Genomic DNA, 21,480 nt, shown 5'->3' on the forward strand with positions numbered 1-21,480 from the left:
AAGGAAAAAGGGTAAAATCGCAAAAATCCAGATCGAAGTGGAGACGCGAGTGGTTACTGAAGAAAAGGGACTCTTTTTTTCATGTAAAGTTATCTTGGGGACTTATCTTGGTTTCTCCGATGTTAAGCTTGGTTTCTCCGTTTTATTGTGAAACATGATTCTGTAATAAAAAGAGCGATATCCCGGCACGAAAGATTCTCAGCTACCTTACGACTCCTTGCCACCAGAAGAACCTTGAAGGACATGGGATATTCAACTTCCATTTCGCCTTGAAAAACTAACAAAATAGACAGAAACTATGTGTCTCTGATCGGGCAACAACACAAGCTGATAAAATTGTAGCAAGAAATCGTTGCATCCTGTTTACACGTTCAGACATGTCGGTACGATTCTTTAAAATTGATCCGGGACGGCCAAACATGAAATCCAATTTCAATTCCGAATAATCGCTGCGATGATGTCCCGTTTACACGCGACAAATAATTGAAACAACTCGATCGTTACGATGAATTGCTCGCATTTATCGCAGCGTCTAAACCGGCTTTTAGACTCATCTTTTGTCTTTTTTTGTATAGTAACCGTCTCACTTAGCTTAACAACTTTGCTACCATAAAATTTAAATCAATAATTTGTTTTATTCAGAGCCGTGCGGTACATATTTTCAATATGATGCAAGTCTTCGAAATGCCGCCCCTTAAATATTATTGAAACTTAACGAAAACTTTTACTTTAAAAACAAAACATACTTTAAATTAAATGAAATATGTATTAACACTACAGTAAGTAGGTAGGTGCAATTGCAAAATTTGCTTGCAATGATTTTTAAATGCATCTTACTTTTCGAAGCCTGAGAAACCTAATTAGTATTTTTGAAAGTCCCTGAAAGTCTCTATAATGTTTATTGGAATAGGTTACAGGGTGAAAAAAAAAACAGAAAATTGATTGTAATTTTTAATTTCATATATCTTATTCAAAAGAAAACTTTTGTTTATTCTAAGCGACTTTCGGCCCTCGGTAATAATAAAGTAATCTTTCAATCTGCGTTTAAATTTTTCAAAAATATTTATTAGTTTTTTCAGGATTTGAAAAAAAGTGAATGCATTTAAAAAGCGTTGCAAGCAAATTTTGCGCCTATGCTCTTAAGTAACATTTACAAAAATTATAATTTTACCCTTCTGACTTTAATTTTGGCAAACTCGTCAATCAGATTGGTGTAGTCTAGTGGAGATAGATAGGTGTAGTAGGTCTGGATCCCGCTTATGAAAAAAAAGTTGATTAATAGCAAGCTGAAAATTTGTTAATAGCTTAAGGGTGTCTAGTCGGATAAACTTTGATATATGGGAACACTGGAACAGGGGTAGTTTTAATTGTGGAACAGGTTAAAAATTTGGAACGGTCAGACCACGAAAACGGCACATTTATTTTGTCCGACAGAATAGACTTAAACTATCCGAACAGAGATTAAACTCTCATGCAAAAATCAGACTGCTAGTTATCACCTGTCATAATTCCTGGCATTTGACATATTCTACATGATCCACTCAATAAAACGCCCATTTGGTGATAAATAACAGTCTGATTTTTGCATGAGAGTTTAATCTCTGTTCGGTGAGTTTAAAGCCATGGTTTGTTAGAACAGTGAGCGACGCACGGCTTAAGCCATGGTTTGTTAGAACAGTGAGCGACGCACGGCATACGGGTACAGCAGAATCTGTTGTACTCGACGCACGGCAGATTTGAGTAAGTCGGTTTGTTAGCATATTATTCTGTCTTCTGTCGATCTCAAAATAGTTTGAGTTTGACGTTTATTCTCACGGAGGGTGTACGTAGAAAAACAAATTCTGACAAAATCAAGGCAATAATTTTATTACTCCTAGAAAAGGAGGGGGAAGAAGAGATAATAATATTAAATTTAAATAAAAGAAATAAAAATGTAAACTAAATGTTTTCATGTCGTAATACAGAAGGTGCATTTATATTAACAGTCGAAAGAAAATTGTTTCAGAACGAGAAAAAATTTCGAGAATATTTTAGAATTTCCAGATATTTATTTGAAAATGTATTACCATTTATAAGGGATAATATTACTAAAAAACCCTACAACAGAAGACAACATCCGATTTCTGGAGAAGAAAAATTAAGCATAACTTTGAATTAGGTTTTTTTTTTATTTAGAGAAAAAATAAAAATATGTGTTTAAGTAAAAAACAGAAAACTTCTTAAAAATGTAAAGTATATTATAATTGTATCTTACATTTCTACATTGCTATTAATTGATTCTGGCGAAAATTCAAACAAATGCACGCTCTGAGATCCTACATTTATTTCCAAAGAATTTCACAAGAATTATTTGTTGTAATAGGAACCAATTCATGTACCTAATTCATTTGCAGCCAGCTCAATTTCATATCGCCAAACAATATGCATTACTTCAGCTTTTATTCTTGCCTTTTCAATCGTAGGAAATCTCGATACTGTGGAAGCAACACTTTAAAAAAACATGTGGATCACCTGATTTTTGAGCCAATGTCGATGATGTTTCCGACTTTTTAACAAGTTTTTCAATCAAAGCGGTTCGTTCCTCTCGTCCCATTTTTAATTCGCTCGTTAATGAGAAATTTCTGTTTTTGACATTTACTTTTTTTTTCGGTGCTCACAATATAGTATTATAAAAGTGTAAAAAGAGTAATAAATCGTCTAATACAATAGTAATAGAAATTAGATGTTGGGTTCCTGTGAGGCACATGGTGTCTTTGAAACGCACTACTGAAAGGGAAAGGTTTATAGTGGGTACCTTTTGTTAAATGCAAGCTGCTTTTCTCTTTGAATATTTCCCCAAATAATTGACCTGAAAACAGGTCAATTTACAGAGAACTACGTACATATTTAAAAATACGCGAATAGAATAATAAAAAATGAGATATTCAAAGCATACTTTAAAATAGGGATCAGGGATAATGGCAAGACAAAATTGTGCCATTTGTTGAATAATAACGATACACTTTATTTTGTACAAACGTAGTTTTATTATAATGCATGCTTCAGTTTAATAAATAATAGAAATAATACCAATTAATCTAAATAGCAATTAAATACTAATAATATCAATTTAATACAAGTGACTTTTTCATTTACTTTGTGCAATTAAAAATATGTCAAATCATGCAAACTTATTTTTGTTTGAATAAAATTAGTTTACATCACCACGTTGTACACTGTGAGTTCAGCTGAACGTTTGCGTCCAAATCAAATCGCAGTTGATTCCAGCGCACACCGTCGACGTACACTGCTGTCGGTCTTCAGAGCGCGCAACTAAGCAGAACCTAACAATCCGTTAACATACAGAAACCATTCCTTTGATTTGGACTGACGCGCGCGGCGTTCGACTGACTGTGAGTTGTGCGTCGCTCACTGTTCTAACAAACCGTGGCTATACGCGTACAGCAGAATCTGTTGTACTCGACGCACGGCAGATTTGACTGGGTCGGTTTGTTAGCATATTCTGTCGCTCTCAAAATAGTTTCATTTTTCAGTTTGACGTTTGTTCTCACGAAGGGTATACGTAGAAAAATGAATTCTGACAAAATCAAAGCAATCATTTTATTACTCCTAGAAGAGGAGGAGAAAGAAGAGTTAATAATACTACATTTAAATAGAAGAAATAAAAATGTAAACGCAATGTTTTCATGTGCATTTAAATTAACAGTCGAAATAAGATTGTTTCAGAACGAGGAAAAATTTCGAGAATATTTTAGACTGTCCAGGGATTTATTTGAAACTGTATTACAATTTATAAGGGATGAAATTACTAAAAAACCCTACAACAGAAGACAACATCCTATTTCTGCAGAAGAAAAATGAAGCAAAACTTTGAAGTAACTAAGTTTTTTTTATTTAGAGAAAAAATAAAAGTACAGTGTTTAAGTATATTCTGGCGAAAATACAAACGAATGCACGCTCTGAGATCCTATATTGGGTTCCAAAGAATTGTTTGGTCACAAGAATTATTTGTTATATATAGGAACCAATGTCATGAATAGAACCAATTCATATACCTAATTCATTTGCAGCCAGCTCAATTTCATATCGCGAAACAATATTCATGAGTTCAGTTTTTATTCTTGCCTTTTCAATGGTACGAAATTTCGATACTTTGGAAGCCACACTTTCAAAAACATGTGTATAGAAGGATCACCTGATTTTTGAGCCAATGTCGATGATGTTTCCGACTTTTTAACAAGTTTTTCAATCAAAGCGGATAGTTCCTCTCGTCCCATTTTCACTCATTAATGAGAAATTTCTGTTTTTAGACATTGACTGTTTTCGGTTAGGAGACTCCTTGTCAGACTGAAATGTCAGAAATTTCTCTTATGTGGAAGTTATTGACCATTTGTATTTTATATTACCATTACATTGACCAAAATGGTTTCGAAGTATTTAAAGAGACTTAGCAAGTGTATATTTCTGGCTCCTGGCGACAGGAACCAGGAGTAATAAATCGTATAATACAATAGTAATAGAAATTAGATGTTCGCTTCCCGTGAAGCATATGGTGTCTTTGAAGGGCACTACTGAAATGTTTATAGTACATATCTTTTGTTAAAGGCAACCTGCTTTTCTCTTTGAATATTTACCCAAAGTATTGACCTGAAAACAGGTCAATTAACAGAGAACTATGTACATATTTAAAAATATGAAAATAGAATATTAATAAATGAGATATTCAATCAAAACCTACTTTAATAGTGATCAGGGATCTGTATAATATGTCAAGACAAAATTGTGTCACGTGTTGAATAATAACGATACACTTTATTTTGTACCAACGTTGTACCAACAAATAATAGTAATAATACCAATTAAATACTAATAATATCAATTTAATACAAGTGGCTTTTTCATTTACTTTGTGCAATTTAAAATATATCAAATCATCTAAACTTATTTTTGTTTGAATGAAATAATTAGTTTACCACCATGTTGTACGCCGTGAGTTCAGCTGAACGTTTGCGTCCAAATCAAACCCCAGTTGATTCCAGCGCACACCGTCGACGTACACTGCTGTCGGTCTTCACAGAGCGCGCAACTAAGCAGAACCTAACAATCCGTTAACATACAAAAACCATTCCTTTGATTTGGACTGACGTGCGCGGCGTTCGACTGACTGTGAGTTGTGCGTCGCTCACTGTTCTAACAAACCGTGGCTTAAGTCTGTTCTGTCGGACAAAATACATGTGCCGTTTTCGTAGTCTGACCGTTCCAAATTTTTAACCTGTTCCACAATTAAAACTTCCCCTGTTCCAGTGTTCCCATATATCAAAGTTTGTCCGACTAGACACCCTTAAGCTATTAACAAATTTTCAGCTTGCTATTAATCAACTTTTTTTTTATACACGGGATCCAGACCTATAGCAGTTAGTGAGAACTCTATTGAAATGAGTGCTAAATTTTTTAGTTTTGTTTGTGTTATGGAGCTTCGTAAACAATTTTTAATTATGAAAAACTTCTTCCCCCACTAGCTTCCACGGTATGTTTCATGGAGTATTGTATCATTTGAAATATACCACGCAATTCTTTTAGAATATCATTATATCATCAGATTTTTTTTCTTTTTCTACTGGAAGTATTGAACGAAGATTCATACAATAATTTTCTAGTGTTTCATCATCTATTTCCCTCAATTTAAAAAAAAAATATAAAAATTAAAAATTTTTATTATGAGTTTCCAGAAGCGAGAATCGAACAATCAAAGAATTAACGGCAGTGTCTAAAATATAGATGAACAAATTTATTTTAAATTTAGTTCCATCTGATAAGGGCTAGTCCACAGATTTTTCGTAGTCAAATAAACGCTTTTTTCTTCTGGTTCGAATTTCATTTTCAGCTAGAAATTCGGAACATAAACTTACGTGCATAGAAATCGGCCCACTTAAAAATTTGGTCATTTTTGATGTCTTATATGTCCTGAACCTGTTGGCCGATTTAAGTGATTTTTTTTAACATGTTATAGCCTGATTTTTGAACAATATCACTGTAATAATATTGTTGCTAAACAGGTAAATTTTCATTGTATACCGGGTGTACCAATCAACTGTGTTTTTTTTTCTCAAAGTTCGCATCACCCTGTGGAATATTCTAGCATTTATAAAATACTGAAATTAAAACCCAACTATAGCCTTAGCTTTTCTTAACATTCTGTTTTTTGATTCATTCGTTTATGTTGGATAATAAAAAAGTTAGGTAATTTAACAACTAGACATGTTCTTCATCAATACACGGTGTTTTTAAATAAGTGCGAGAAACTTTAAGGGGTAATTCTGCATGAAAAAATAATGACAGTTGGCTTTATAAACGTATGTCCGCAAATGTCTCATTTCCGAGATACGGATGTTAATTTTTTTCTTACAAACTGACGATTTATTTATTGCTTTAAAACCAGTTGAAATATGCAAATGCAATTTGGTAGGTTTTAAGAGATAGTTATTGCGGATTTTTTGACATAAAATTATGAATTTTATATTCACCATTAGCGTGCATACGGGTAATATGATCGGTCGTATTACACGTATGTGCGCTAATGGTGAATATTAAATTCTTAATTGTATGTCAAAAAATGTGAAATAACTACGTCTTAAAACCCACCAAATTTCATTGGTATATCTCAACCGGTTTTAAAGCAATAAAATAAATCGTCAGTTTGTAAGAAAAAATTCAACATCCCGTATCTCGGAAACGAAACATTTGCGGACATACGTTTATAAAGCCTACTGTCATTATTTTTTCCTGCAGAATTATACCTTAAAGCTTGTTGCACTTATTTAGAAACACCGTGTATTGATGAAAAACATGTATGTGATTAAAGTGCTTAACTTTTTCATCATCCAACATGAACGACTGAATAAAAAAACAGAATGTTAAGAAAACCTGAGGCTATAGTTGGGTTTTAATTTCAGTATTTTATTAATGCTAGAATATTCCACAGGGTGATGCGAACTCTGAGAAAAAAATACAGTTTGATTGGTACACCCGGTATACTATGACAATTTACCTGTTTAGCAACCCTATTATTACAGTGGTATTGATAAAGGAGCAGGCTATAACATGTTCAAAAAATCACTTAAATCGGCCAACAGGTTTAGGAGATATGAGACATCAAAAATGTCCAAATTTTTAAGTGGGCCGATTTCTATGCACGTAAGTTTATATCAAAATTTTCTGCAATTTCGTTAAATTTTCATTTGGTCATTAGCCATATTGTCTGTAACTTTTCACTTTTTCTATAGCTCATGACATGATTTTACTGATTATACCGCCCCCCTTGTGATGCCGTCTGATGCGACTGCCTCGCCGCATCATAGTACGGCACGGCCCTGGTTTTATTCTTTGTTTTTCAGCTACTTTCATTAAAAATGGCACAAGCGCCATTAAAAGTAAATAGCTAATAAAAAAAAGTAATCATTTTAAATGTCGAGGATCGGTATTGCAGAATAATGAGTATTCGAATAAATGTATTCGAACATTTAAAACTATTTAAAAATATTTATAATTTAGTAATAAAAGTTTAACTCCACTTTACAATAATTTGCCGACGTCTCAAAACATATAAATATATCAATGACGACATTATTAGTGTTAGGCCTGGATCCCGCGGACCGAAAAAAATGTTTATTAATAGCAAACTGAAAATGTTAACATGTAGCTTAACGGTGTCTAGTTGGACAAACTTTGATGTACAGGAACACTGGAACAGGAGAAGTTTTAATTGTGGAACAGGTCACAGGTTTCGAACGTCAGACTAATAAAACGTCCCATGTATTTTGTTACCCTTTCGTGCAAAAATCAGACTGCTATTTACCACCAATATAATTCTTGCCATTTTACATGTTCTACATGTCGGACTTATTAAAATGCCCAACATGTTTATTGGACAAACATTTTTTCATATATTATATAAGTTTGCTATTGAATAAACTTAACAACCTGCTAGTCTTCACAATCATAAATTTAACATACTATCAAAGAAAATTAATGACACCTCATTACAGTAAGACACCACATTTCTATGGAGTACCGAAAATTCATAAAGCGAATATACCAGTTAGACCCATTTGTAGTACCATCAATTAGAATTATTCTCCTTGTAGTGAACTATCAAAATTTTTACTAAACATTATAAAACCATTTGCTAATAATAATGACACATTTATAAAAAGTACATAACATTTTTTAAACAAATTATCAAATATTGAATTTAATGCAAATAATATTTTAGTAAGTTTTGACATAAACAGTTTATTTACAAATGTGCCATTAGATAAAACTTTAAACATAATCAAGACGAAATTAGAGAATGATAATATACATTGACAACTAGGACAATACTAAATGTATCAGCTATAATGGAGTTATTGACATTATGTACTAATAATACCTATTTTCAGCTAAATAATGAATTCTATAAACAAAATTTTGGTCTAGCAATGGGCTCTTCTTTATCTCCATTATTGGCTAATATATTTATGGAGGATTTCGAAACTAATATCATTTCTAAACAAATTTTAAAACCCACAGTATGGTGGAGATATGTAGATGATGTGTTTTCAATATGGCCTCATAGATCAGAATTGTTGGATACATTCCTAAATATTATAAACGATCAAGAAGAGACAATAAAATTTACAATGGAAAAGGAATATAATAACACCCTACCTTTCCTCGATGTTTTAGTCTCAAAGAAGGATACTGGATATGAGACTCAAGTATATAGAAAACCAACACATACCAACAGATATCTCAATTACAAATCAAATCACAACATCAACGTTAAAAAGGGAATATGTAATTAAATCCTTATATGGTAGAGCCAAAATTACTTGTTCTAACGAAAATTCATTCTTGGAAGAAAAACAATTGTTAACATCTGTTTTATTAAAAAATCATTATCCTTTATCGTTTATAAATAAGGAATTATCAAGATTGAATCGAATGGAACAGAAAAAAAAGGACTATCCGAGAAACTTAAAACAATAGGAAATAAATTTAACATTTCAACAACATTCAAAACAACAAACACGTTGAGATCTATTCTATCTAAAACTAAACCTAACAGTGAACAAGAAAGAACAAAGAATTGTATTTATAAAATACCTTGTGAATGCGAACAATTTTATTTAGGTGAAACATCAAGGTCATCAAGACCATTAAACGTTAGAATAAGTGAACATCAGTATTATATTAAAAATAGAGAATTTGATAGATATCAAATATGTCAACACGCATGGGATAATGAACATAGAGTTCAGTGGAGAGATTCAAGTATAGTCCTGAAAGAAACAGATAGTAAAAGGAGAAAAATCAAAGAAGCGGTTTTAATTATGCTAAATGAAACCAATTGTGTAGCAAATTCTTCGGTAGAATGCAGTAGGATGTGGTTACCCATACTACAAGAGGAAATCAATAGAAAGAAAATACCAGGATTAGTAAGTCAATAACATATCGAGTTAGTACATTTTTATATTTTAGTATTGTTTATATATCTATGTATTATTAATATTATTTATAATTTAAAATAACATATTGTACATATTAAGGTCAGAATTTGGTATTAGTTTTGAGAGTAAACTAAAGTGAGACTTAATACTTACGATATCGGGATAGTATCAAGAGGTTTATTCCTGGTTTTCCCTCGTGATTTACTATGGAATCTCTAGCGCGGGAATTTTACTGTCACCATTGCATATGGTTGTCTTTTTAAAGACAGATCACATGTTATGATTTTTTTGTGACGGATATTCTTGAGTTGGGGTTGATTTCATGTAATCGAATGAACTATCTTTCAGCGACACCAAAAACCCACTTTATAACCAAATCTGGCCCTTAATATACTGATTTTGAAATGTTTATGCACTTTCGGATGCACGTTAGGCACTTTAAAATGCAATTATGCATTTCCACCTATTTTTCTACTGTAGACTTTTTTTCTGATTAGATTCTCAACACAATGCAAAAAGTTGTAAGTCAATAGGTGATGTATTTAAAAATCGATTTATTTTTTGCTAAATGCCCTGATCTACATATTACAGGAAGAGGAAGTAAGGTGTTTAAATGTGGCTCTTTATTTCACGATCGTATTTCTACTTCATTAAGATTATCCATCTACCAATTCTATTCGTATATTATATTGATGTTGGCATGGTGATTTGAAGTTTGTGTGATAGATATGTCTGTGTTTTGATTAATAGTCCAGTCGGGTTAGACGGAACAAAGGCCTAAGCCGAATGGCGAGGTACACCAAATTGTATTATTCTAACCTTTGGGGGGTCGATACGCTTTAATTACTATTTTTACAAATTTTATTTTCTTAATTTTTAATAACTTTTCTCAAAACGAAACAACATTAGTCATTTAAAACTCACATGTAATATACAAACCATATGCCAACAAGGGCCGTTGATTTCGAGAAACCAAAATGTATCCCTAAACAGATTGTATAAAATTAATGTATTTTTCAAGGAAACACTAATGGATTACGATGTCAGATCTCCACACTCTTTATGTCAACTTCTTAAACTACAAAAAGGTTCTCATCTTTTAAAAGGCAGATGCAGTAATTTATGGCCCTTTCTGGCCATTATCGCAAAACCGCAAACCAGTTAAACATAATAGTTGGTGGTCCGTCAAAGCTAGTCTCTACACAGCATGCGAACGATGCAGACACACCCTCGCTCGCGCTAACAAACAACCCTCTTTCGAGATATAAGCAAAACACCGCTTGTTTACCCAAAATAAATAAATATATGTATTACTATTCGTTGTTACACTTATTTTTTATTAATTCCGTCAACCACACCACCGGAATATTTATTTCTACTTCATTAAGATTATCCATCTACCAATTCTATTCGTATATTATATTGATGTTGGCATGGTGATTTGAAGTTTGTGTGATTTGAAGTTTGTGTGATATATATGTCTGTGTTTTGATTAATAGTCCAGTCGGGTTAGACGGAACAAAGGCCTAAGCCGAATGGCGAGGTATCCCAAATTGTATTATTCTAACCTTTGGGGGGTCAATAGTACTACAAATTTAAAATAACATCTTGAATTTCAAGGAAAACCGTTTTTGTTCAGTATCTCCGGCAGTTTTAACTAAATTAAAGACAAAAATGTTAAGGACAGAAATTGTTGCAAATGCGATTTTCTACAATAATTTATTTAATGTTGTTCTGAAGCTATTTTCTTGTGGCATTTTTATAATTACTAGTTTTGATGGGAAATAAGCCACATTTTACTACAAAAATGATTTTAATAGCGTTTTTTTATTTTATTTAAATTTAATTTTTACAAACATTATCGTATAGTCAGTCGATATTTAATGAGGAAAATAGTGATTAGGTATAATTATTTTAGAATTCTCTCGTCTATTATTAACTTTACGATATAAATGTAGGTACATAAACAAAAATCGGAAGAATTATATTTTATACAGTATGTCCCTGTAAGTTGTATCCATATGGAAAACTTTTTTATTATTAATTTTACAAAAAAAAGTTATTCTTCATAAAAAGCTCTGCATGGTCCAAAACCTAGGATTTAACCATCAAATATCAATTTTTTTGAATATTATACGAGGTATGTCAAAAAGTTTGAATTTCACTCAAGAGTAAAGTAGCTTTATTTTTCACAGTATTGAAAATTGCTATTATGAAAAGTTGTTTGGAATTAAAAACTATATTTTAAAATGCAATTACATCCTTCTAATTGTTTTTTTTTTAATTATGAATAACATTATTTTCAGCTATTTCAATTCTGATAGCTTTTATTATTAATTTTACGAAAAAAAGTGATTCTTAATAAAAAGTTCTGGATGGTCTAAAATTCTAAAACCTAAAAAATACAACCACCTTATATCAAATTTTATGAATTTTATACGAGGTATGTAAAAAAAAAATTTTGATCAAAAGTAAAGTACCTTTATACTACAGAATATTTCAATTAGAAGGATGTAATTACATACTGAAACATAGTTTTTAATTCTAAATAACTTTTCATATAACAATTTTTGATATTGTGAAAAATAAACGTATTTTACTCTTGAGCGAAATTCATATTTTTTGACATACCTCGTATAAAATTGATAAAACTTGACATAAGATGGTTGTATTTTAGGTTTTAGACCATGCAGAACTTTTTATTAGGAATCACTTTTTCCGTAAAATTAATAATAAAAGAGTTATCTGAATTACAATGACTAAAAATAATGTTATTTATCCATAATTTTCCAAAAAAAAATTTTTTCAATTAGAAGTTTGTGTGTTTATAGTTTTTAATTTCAACTAACTTTTCATAATAGCAATTTTCAATATTGTGAGAAATAAAGCTACTTTACTCTTAAGTGAAATTTAAACTTTTTGACATACCTCGTATAATATTCAAAAAATTTGATATTTGATGGTTAAACCTTAGGTTTTGGACCATGCAGAGCTTTTTATGAAGAATAATTTTTTTCGTAAAATTAATAATAAAAAAGTTTTCCATACGGATACAACTTACAGGGACATACTGTATAATTTTGACCTCTTTCATCGTTTTGCTAAAAGCAATGTTTGAGGTTATATAATATCCGAGTATAACAGACTCTGTTAGAAACGCACAAATTTGCCAAGAAAAATGACACCAAAAGTGAAAAGATTAATAAAGATACAAAAGCCCTTAAGGTTATACGACGAAACCTAAGCGAGAAAGAAAAGAGAAACAAAGAAGAATATAGAAAACTAGATAAAAAGAATTTCAGCGGAAACTAGAAAAGATTTAAGAAGATATAATACTAATGTAATTACTCAAACAGTAAAAGAGAACCAAGGTTTAAAGATAATGAAAAGAGAACTCACACAAAGTAACAAAAAGAAATATACAAGCTGAAAGACAAAGACCGAAAGGCGACAACAGATAAACAAAACATTCTGAAAATAACTATTGGAGAGTTTTATAAAGACCTCTATACCAGCCAAAAACCACAAGACAATTTCCCGACACGAGTAAAGACTCTCATAAATCAGGGATCTCAAATACTTTTACCCATGACAGTGTTAAGTCGACTTTACACTACATGATTTATCATGTGATTTGTCATATGATTTTTCCCATGACGAGCCGCATGACAATGCTTATGACAAAACGAGCCGTATAAACAATACAAAATCATATGACAAATCACACAGTGTAAACATGTAAATTTCACTCCATGACCAAATCATATGACAAATCACATGATAACTCATGTAATGTAAAGTCGACTTTAGACGTAAGAGCAGCTTTAAAGGAAATAAAGAACCATCGATCGCCTGGTAGTGATGTTGAAAAAGTAACTATTCGTTACAAAGTCCTCGTTAATTACGAATACCGACAGTAACGATTACTATACGCTCTGAGATTCGCTGGTGGCGCTCCTAGCGGATTAGTAATTCAACTTTCACCGGTAAACTTGACTATCAGGACTTGATAGTCAGCGTTGGCCTAAGATGGTTGCTTAAGTTTCCTGGTAGGGTTTCACCATGTTTCCGGACGTTATATCTTGTAACATCGGCGTTTAGCCTGTTTAATATTACTTTTAAATAATGTAGATCGAATTATAAATTCAACCATTGTTTGGTTCTGGGGCTATTTAGCAAGTATTCAAATTCACTGATGATGAACCGATAGGTCTGAAAACGTTCTGAATTGGACACATTTTATTCAATCCATTGGGATTTTTTAAATTTTAATAAATATACCAATTACCTACATAGAAGTGGTTTTTACTTCATGTTAGAGTTTTTTTTACAATATAAAACGTTAAGATTATACTCCAGCATCCGTTTGGCTTGCATTTTTAGAAGCCACGAAAACAGAAAAATGGTCCCAATAAGATTTTCAATTTAATATTATTTTATATTTTATTGGATTGAAAACTTTATAACTTTTAGTGCAGTCATTGAAGCGTAATAGTATATTATTCAACGAGCATGTAATGATGGTTATTACTCACGATGATGAAGTTTGCGACACGAGCCGTAGCCATTACATGCGAGTAGAATACTATACTTTTTCTACGACTTTTTTTTTATTTTAATTAGTAAAAAATTTAATTATCAACTACTCGAGATTTAAATTATAATAATTTACAAAAATACCTAAATGCTATTTACCCCTAGTACGTGGCTGAATAATTGGTTGCCTACTATTACTAAATTCTTATTTGTTGTAAAAATACAACTATGTAGAAATAGGCAATATAAGTTCTAGTCGTTTGCGAAAAATTATAAGCTTAAATTTGTACCTACTGAATCTAATAAATAGGAAATGGCTGTTGTCGGTGGACGTATTTCATATATATAGTTATAATGTATATTTACATTTAACTATATATAATATAATAATAATATAACTATACATAATAATATGTTATAACATATTTAACACAATATAACTTGAAAAACAAACACAATATTAGTTATAAATTCCAATTAACATAAACAAATTGCGCTAATGACATTGTCACTAAATTAAATGATAAACGTCAAAATTTTTTGTAAACAAGATATAAACGTAAAAAATATACTGACATTGTTACAGTTAAAATTCCTTTAAAAATTTTTCGAAGTTAATTATTGGTATAAATTATAATAATTATTGTATTAAATAAACAAGTTTAAGTAATTTTATTTGCAGTTTATATACGATTAATATTAAAAGTGGCATGCGCCACTTGAATCTAACTTCAGCCCGTGAGTAATGACCCGTGAGTGACTTCAGCCCGTGAGTAATGAATTATTACTCACGGGTACAGTAATGGGTGCTATTATCTATGAAAAAATAGTGAATAATGAGCATGTTATTAAACAGTCGTAGAAAAAATAGGTTTTTACCTCCGAAATTTTTTACTATGAACCGATTTACATGAGATTTTGGAATTAGGCTTATCTTACCCTTAACTTCAAAAGTGATATTGACCCGAACTCCGTTTTTTATTTTTAAGGGGTGAAAACAACCCCTTAATGGAAAAATTGATATTGAGCCATTTTATCGCCAGAAAACGTGTTTAATAATAAAGAGTGACATTGTGAAGTGTTTTTAAGACAATAACCTCATGTTAAACTCATTTTAATCCCCTTGAAAACCGTACAACCCTTGCAAACAACCCCTAAATAAAAAAAAATTACACAAAATTAATTTAGTATGACATAAAATGATTTAAATATAGATTAAATGATATTTTACGTTCTCTATCTTAATTATCATATTGTTAACCCCCTTTCAACCCGTAAAAACAACCCCTACATAGAAAAAATTTACAAAAAAGTAATTTGGTTTGACAAGAAGACTTAAATATAGAATAAATAATATTTTACGTTCTCTATCTTAATTATTTAATTGTTAATCCCTTTCAACCCTTAAAATCAACCCCTCGATTAAAAATTGTATAAAAAATTTCTTTAGATAAACTAAAAAGGATTTAAATATCGTTCCACGTTCTCGAAAAAGCTATGCTGGAAAATCATATGCTTAAGTGCTTTAAGCCTTAAAACTACCCCTAAATTAAAACATTGAATATGTATGATTTAGTTTTTGGGCCATAACTATTTTGAAGCTATCACAACTTATACAAAATCATTTTGAAGGTAATTAAAAGAGCTACAACTTTTTTCATTATAATATGTAGTGAAAAGCCTTTTTGAAACGGTGAATGATCAAATAGGGGAGTGCATATAGATTTTCACTTCGGAAAAAATCAAACAAGATAGAACTTTTTGTAATTTCATTAAGAAATGTTTAATAAACAACATATCAAAAGGTTCTAGTCGAGAAGTGGGTGCTTCATTTTTTATTAAACAAATGAACTACGAAATTAGATGTTTTTTTTAAATAACTCCGAAAATATAAATTTTAGAAAAAAACTGACTTGACCATTGAAAAATTCAGAAAGTTTTACAAAAAAAACCTTGTATAAAGAATTTTCTAAACTTAAATCTGTATCTTCTATAATTTTTTATTTATAACGCTAAAGTCACGAACAAATAAAATGTACGTTTCATTCAAAAAAAAATCTCAAAAATTTAATTCAAATGATATGACGTCTCAAAAAATGTAATTTTTGAAATCTTCGTAGTTTTATAGAATTACCACCACTTTAAGACGGTATTACTCAAGTTTGAACAGATATATTACAATTTTATCAGTGCTTTTTTAAAGCTTAGGATGTAATCTTTAAAATGAACTGAACTATTTTACTTTAGAAATGAAATAAACTATTTCTTTTTGAGAAAATTAAGAAAGATAACAAAAATCTAATACAAAAACCGAAAATTACCAGCTAAAAAAATGTTTAAACAAAGTGATCAAAACTTTTTTCTGTAAAACTTACCTAAAATACATTTAATAATAAGCTTTAACAATAATAAATGTTCAGCATTTTTTTTTATCTCTTATACAGGATATCTGCGTAACTTGGAACCTATTGATAACTTTTTTATTATCAGTTTTAGGAAAAAAACTTATTCTTTATAAAATACTCTGCATCGTATATAATCTAGGATGCAATCATCAAATATCAAATTTAATTAATTTTATACGAGGAATGTCAAAAAATATGAATTTCGCTCAAGAGTAAAGTACCGTTACATTTCACAATATCGAAAATTGTTATTAAGAAAAGTTGTTTGGAATTAAAAAATTTGTTTTAGTTTTCAATTACATCCTTCTAATTAAAATATTGTGAATAATAAAGGCACTTAATTCTTAAGAAAAATTCATATTTTTTACATACCTCGTATAAAATTAAAAAAGTTTGATATCTGATGGTTGTATCTTAGATTTTAGAGCAGGGAGAGCATTTTATGAAGAATAACTTTTTTCCGTAAACGTGATAATAAAATAGTTATCATAATTGTAATAAAATGATGATAAGTATCCGTAATTTGAGAAAAAATTGAAATTTTTTTTTGATTAGAATGATGTAATTGTATATTTAAACATAGTTTTTAATTTCAAACAACTTTTCATAATAGCATTTTTTGATATTCTGGAATATAAAGGTTAACGAAATTCAAATTTTTGACATAACTCGTATAAAATTGATAAAATTTGATACCTGATGGATGAGTTTTAGATTTTTGACTATCCAGAGCATTTTATAAAGAATAACTTTTTTTCGTAAAATTGATAATAAAAAAGTTTTCCATGTGGTTCCTAGCTATGCAGACATACTGTATAAGAGCTTCTGTATAAGAATTTTCAAATTGCAATGCCATATTCGGATTCAGCATAATCAAAAACAAAACAGAAACATATTTGATCAAAGTAAAATGATGGATTTAACGATATTTTTAAAATTATTTATACAAAATAATTGTTATTGTTTAAACAATTAATAAACAATTAATTAGCGGCCAAATCTGCGAGTAGAACTTTTTACTTTTACATGTATATAAACTAACAAAAAAAGTTTTAGAAAAATATAAGCTTGTTTGAATTTTTCCGAAACAATGCATGTTTTCGTTCTAATTGCACTCCCCTAAAAGGGCTCGAGAGAGACTGTGGTTGCGCTACGGCGAGCTCTTTAATCAATCATATCTTCGTCAATTTTTGTGTGATAGGAAAAACAAACCAAAATTTTTGTAAAAAAAATTATTTTTTTAGTATTACACTTTTTTACGTATCTTTCATTATTTTTGAGATATTATGAAAAAAAGGTGGTTTTTTTAAAAATTCAAATTTTTTTTTCTTAAAATCATGATTTTTTCAAAAATATGTGTACCAAAGCAGTGAAACTGCTAGAATCCATCAAACTCTTTATATTAAAGTTGATTCTAGACGGAATACGATTAATTTTAATTTTGCTGGAAATAGCACTTATGAAATCCATTGATTTAAAAAAAAACATTAGATGTTCCTCTTTTTTTACAGCTCACTCATTTTACGTACACAAGACTTTTAAGAATGCTCATTTTAAAGCTTATTTTAAGCACTATAAAATCCTTTCTCATTAGCATGTATAAAATTTATTCGCTCTCCGCTAGATGACATTGAATACATCGATTAAATTTCACACAAAATAAAAAACGGCTTTGATCTTCAATATCTCGCTTAATATTGCACTTAGAATTAAAAAACCAATTTGTTCATTTTTTTACCCGCTACAATTTTGTTCAGTATATTATCGTTAAAATGCATATTTTTGGAGATATTTGCAAAAAACTGTTGAAAATCGTGAGCAAATTCCGAATTTTCAATTGCCAATAACTTGAAAAGTATTGGGTTTTTGAAAAAACTTTATACAACATTTTTTGCTTAAAATTAGGTGTTCTATCGATATCTGAGGTTATTTAAAAAACATTCCACCACCAAAAAGGGGTGGCAACCACCCCCAGGGTGAAAACGGAGTTCGGGTCAATATCACTTTTGAAGTTAAGGGTAGGATAAGCCTAATTCCAAAATTTCATGTAAATCGGTTCATAGTAAAAAATTTCTGAGCTAAAAAGCTTCAGTGACTGCACTATTTTTGACTTGTTACGATTCACTGGGGAACAATTTGAAACTCAATTTCTGTTGAGTTAGATTTTTTAGCTGTTTTCTATAGAATTAGGTATTCTGGTTTCAAAACTGTTTTTAGTTTACTTCTATCACGTCACGTTCGTTTTCTATGTGGGTGGGGGAATGACGCTGCGATAACTGCAACTGGTCTAGACTTGCCTGCGGTGTTGCCAATGTCCGGATAATTATCCGATTTTCGGATAATTTCATGGACCATCGGATAATTTTCGGATTGAACAATTTTTTGGATAATTTCGGATAATTCAAGGTATTATTCGTTATGCTATTAACCAAAGAACATACAAGTTTTCTTGCCATTACCATTATTTGTCATCTACACAGTGATATGGGAGAGAGGGGATATGACATACGGTTAAGTAGATGGGCATCGGCTCGATTCCACTGACAAAAACGCACTATCCAATATGGCGGAACAACTCTTTTGTAGTATATTCTGTTCCATATAGAATATATAATTATAAAGTTATATTGTATTATATAAATATATGAATAATTAATAATTTTTATTAATAACATAATATTCCATAATAAAAGATAAAAACCTGCCCGTCGCCATATTGGATATGACATTGTGTCAAGTCAAGGTCATCTACCAATGTACACATGTCAAATGTCAATGTCAATTATGCCATTTAATTAGGCATTCCAAATCACGTGATATAATATGGCTGCTGGATGGCAAAACTGTCATCCATAGGCGTATCCAATTATTAAACCACTTCATATTTAATTTGCTATCACAATTTCACAGATTTCGCTACACAATTAACAAAAAAACAAAACCAAACAGGATATTCTTTACAAATTTGTCAATATTTAATGTAAACATTAGATACGCGATGGCCACCCCCCTTATCTATGTCTATGGCCATGTCAGTTTAGCCATCCACCGGCCACCACTGACAGTTCATTGGAATCCCTAATTAGATTCGGATAATTTCGGATATTCGGCTCACAACATTCGGATAATTTTTATTTTTGCATTGGCAACACTGCTTGCCTGTTCCTGTTCAGTTACGTCTGTTATACTCAGTTATACTGTGGTAAAACGTTGTGTGTCGGTTAGCAGTATTTAGTATTTCTTTACTAAAGTGTACAGAACTACTTGGTATGTTTGAACTGAAACGTTTTCTTATGGCTACCTCTGCTCGTACACGTCGTAAGTACGAAAACAGCCCCCATTCGTTTTGTTATATATGTGGCAGTTCTACCATTCCCAGTCAAACGACAAACATCAGTACATTTGTCAGACAAGCATATTTTGCCTATTTTAAAGTGAAATTTGGTGATCAAGATAAAGCATGGGCACCTCATAAAGTGAGACATGGCCAGTCAATGGGCACCTCAGTTTAAAAAGTTGACGTGTTAGACAAAATCTGAGGTTATTCTCAGATTCAGACGCCAAAAATGAGTGAAAAGCAAGTGTCAGATATAACTCAACAAAAAATGTGTTCCCCAGTGAAAGGGTCCTATCGGCTTGAGTTGTACAAGTTGGATAATGGATCGTTTGTGGGCGTTTAAAAGTTATGCACAGCATTGATGTTTCTCCCATTGAAGACTTTTTGGTCATTGTAAGGATAATAATAATACACAAAATAAAATAATTGTAAGATTTTGTAATTTCTCAGCTTAACAGCTAATTGAAAATATGATTTATATGTACTTACCTGCTATTTAAATGTGGTACTGGTACATCAATTGTAATAGATCTAAACTGGTAAAGACTGTAGATAACTAGTGCCCAAAGAACTCCGAATGTAATAATTTTCGTAAAAAAGCGCCCCTTTCCATTGCGTGAGCACATTGAGCAAATCATCATTAACCTTGAGTATCTGTAAAACGAAAAAGAATTTTAGATCTCAATTATTCAGTACAAGGTACAAGAATTTTTTGCAATTTAATTAGTATTCTATACATCATGTTCATGGTATTGGTAACGTTGCTAACGTTTCGATAGATTAACATCGTTAGTAAACAAATTGGATTGTAACTAATAATATAATTTGTTTACAACGAATAGAATACTCACACGGACAACGTATTATGTAAAAGAATCCTTATTCATTCTGGGCAGTATCGTCGCCCCCGTTAGAAAAATTGTTCCGATTCGATTTTTTGCACAATCTTACTCAAAAAGAGGTCTTTATAACAAATCCGCAGGGTACGAGGCGATGCCGTGGTCGAAAAATTGTTTAAACAATTTTTTTTTAACAAATTCACAAAAATATTTTTTTTATTTCGAACAATTTTTTAGATAATTGGGTCATTCTGAGCAAAAAGGTCTCTTGTCATTTTTCTCTAAAATTGACTGTTATCGAGTTATACGCGATTTAAAATTTAAAAAATGCAAAAATGGCCATTTTGAAGGCTTAATAAGTCGATTAAAAATTATACTATAAAAGTCGGAAAGTGATCAAATCAAAGTTTAAAATCCCTACTTCAAGAAACTGAAGAAATTTTTGTCATTATTTTATTACAAAGCTGTTATTTTCAAATATTAACAATTAGAGCTATAGTCCAGGCTCTATCGTCACCCCCGTTAGCTAAATTATTTCGATTAGATTTTTTTGCACAAGCTTACTTAAAAAGAGTTCCTTATAACAAATCCACAGAGTGCCAGGCGGTACTTTGCTCGAAAAATTGTTTCAACATTTTTTTTAAACAAATTCACAAAACTAATTTTTCACTTCGAACAAATTTTTTTTAGATAATTTAGGTCATTATGAGCAAACTTCTGACTTTTCTCTAAAATTGATTGTTGTCGAGTTATACGCGATTTAAAATTTGAAAAATGCGAAAATGGGCATTTTTAATGCTTAATAACTCGATTAAAATGTATTGTTAAAAAAGTCAGAAAGTGACCAAATCAAAGTTTAAAACCCCTCCTTA

At 30.8% G+C, this 21,480-nt stretch overlaps 1 protein-coding gene across 2 annotated transcripts in view; it reads right to left on the minus strand.

Moving 5' to 3' along the window:
- The window catches only part of LOC114338558 (uncharacterized), a 221,349-nt gene extending 200,915 nt beyond the window's left edge, over positions 1-20,434 (minus strand). For both annotated transcript variants that reach the window (XM_050649767.1, XM_028289161.2), the window contains exon 1: positions 20,259-20,434. In XM_050649767.1, coding sequence (XP_050505724.1) covers positions 20,259-20,410 — 152 coding nt within the window. In that variant the 5' untranslated portion in view covers positions 20,411-20,434. The remainder of the gene's footprint in view (positions 1-20,258) is intronic.
- Between the last annotated feature and the right edge of the window lie 1,046 nt (positions 20,435-21,480).

Source organism: Diabrotica virgifera, chromosome 4 (assembly GCF_917563875.1).
Source record: "Diabrotica virgifera virgifera chromosome 4, PGI_DIABVI_V3a".
Classification (NCBI taxonomy): domain Eukaryota; kingdom Metazoa; phylum Arthropoda; class Insecta; order Coleoptera; family Chrysomelidae; genus Diabrotica; species Diabrotica virgifera.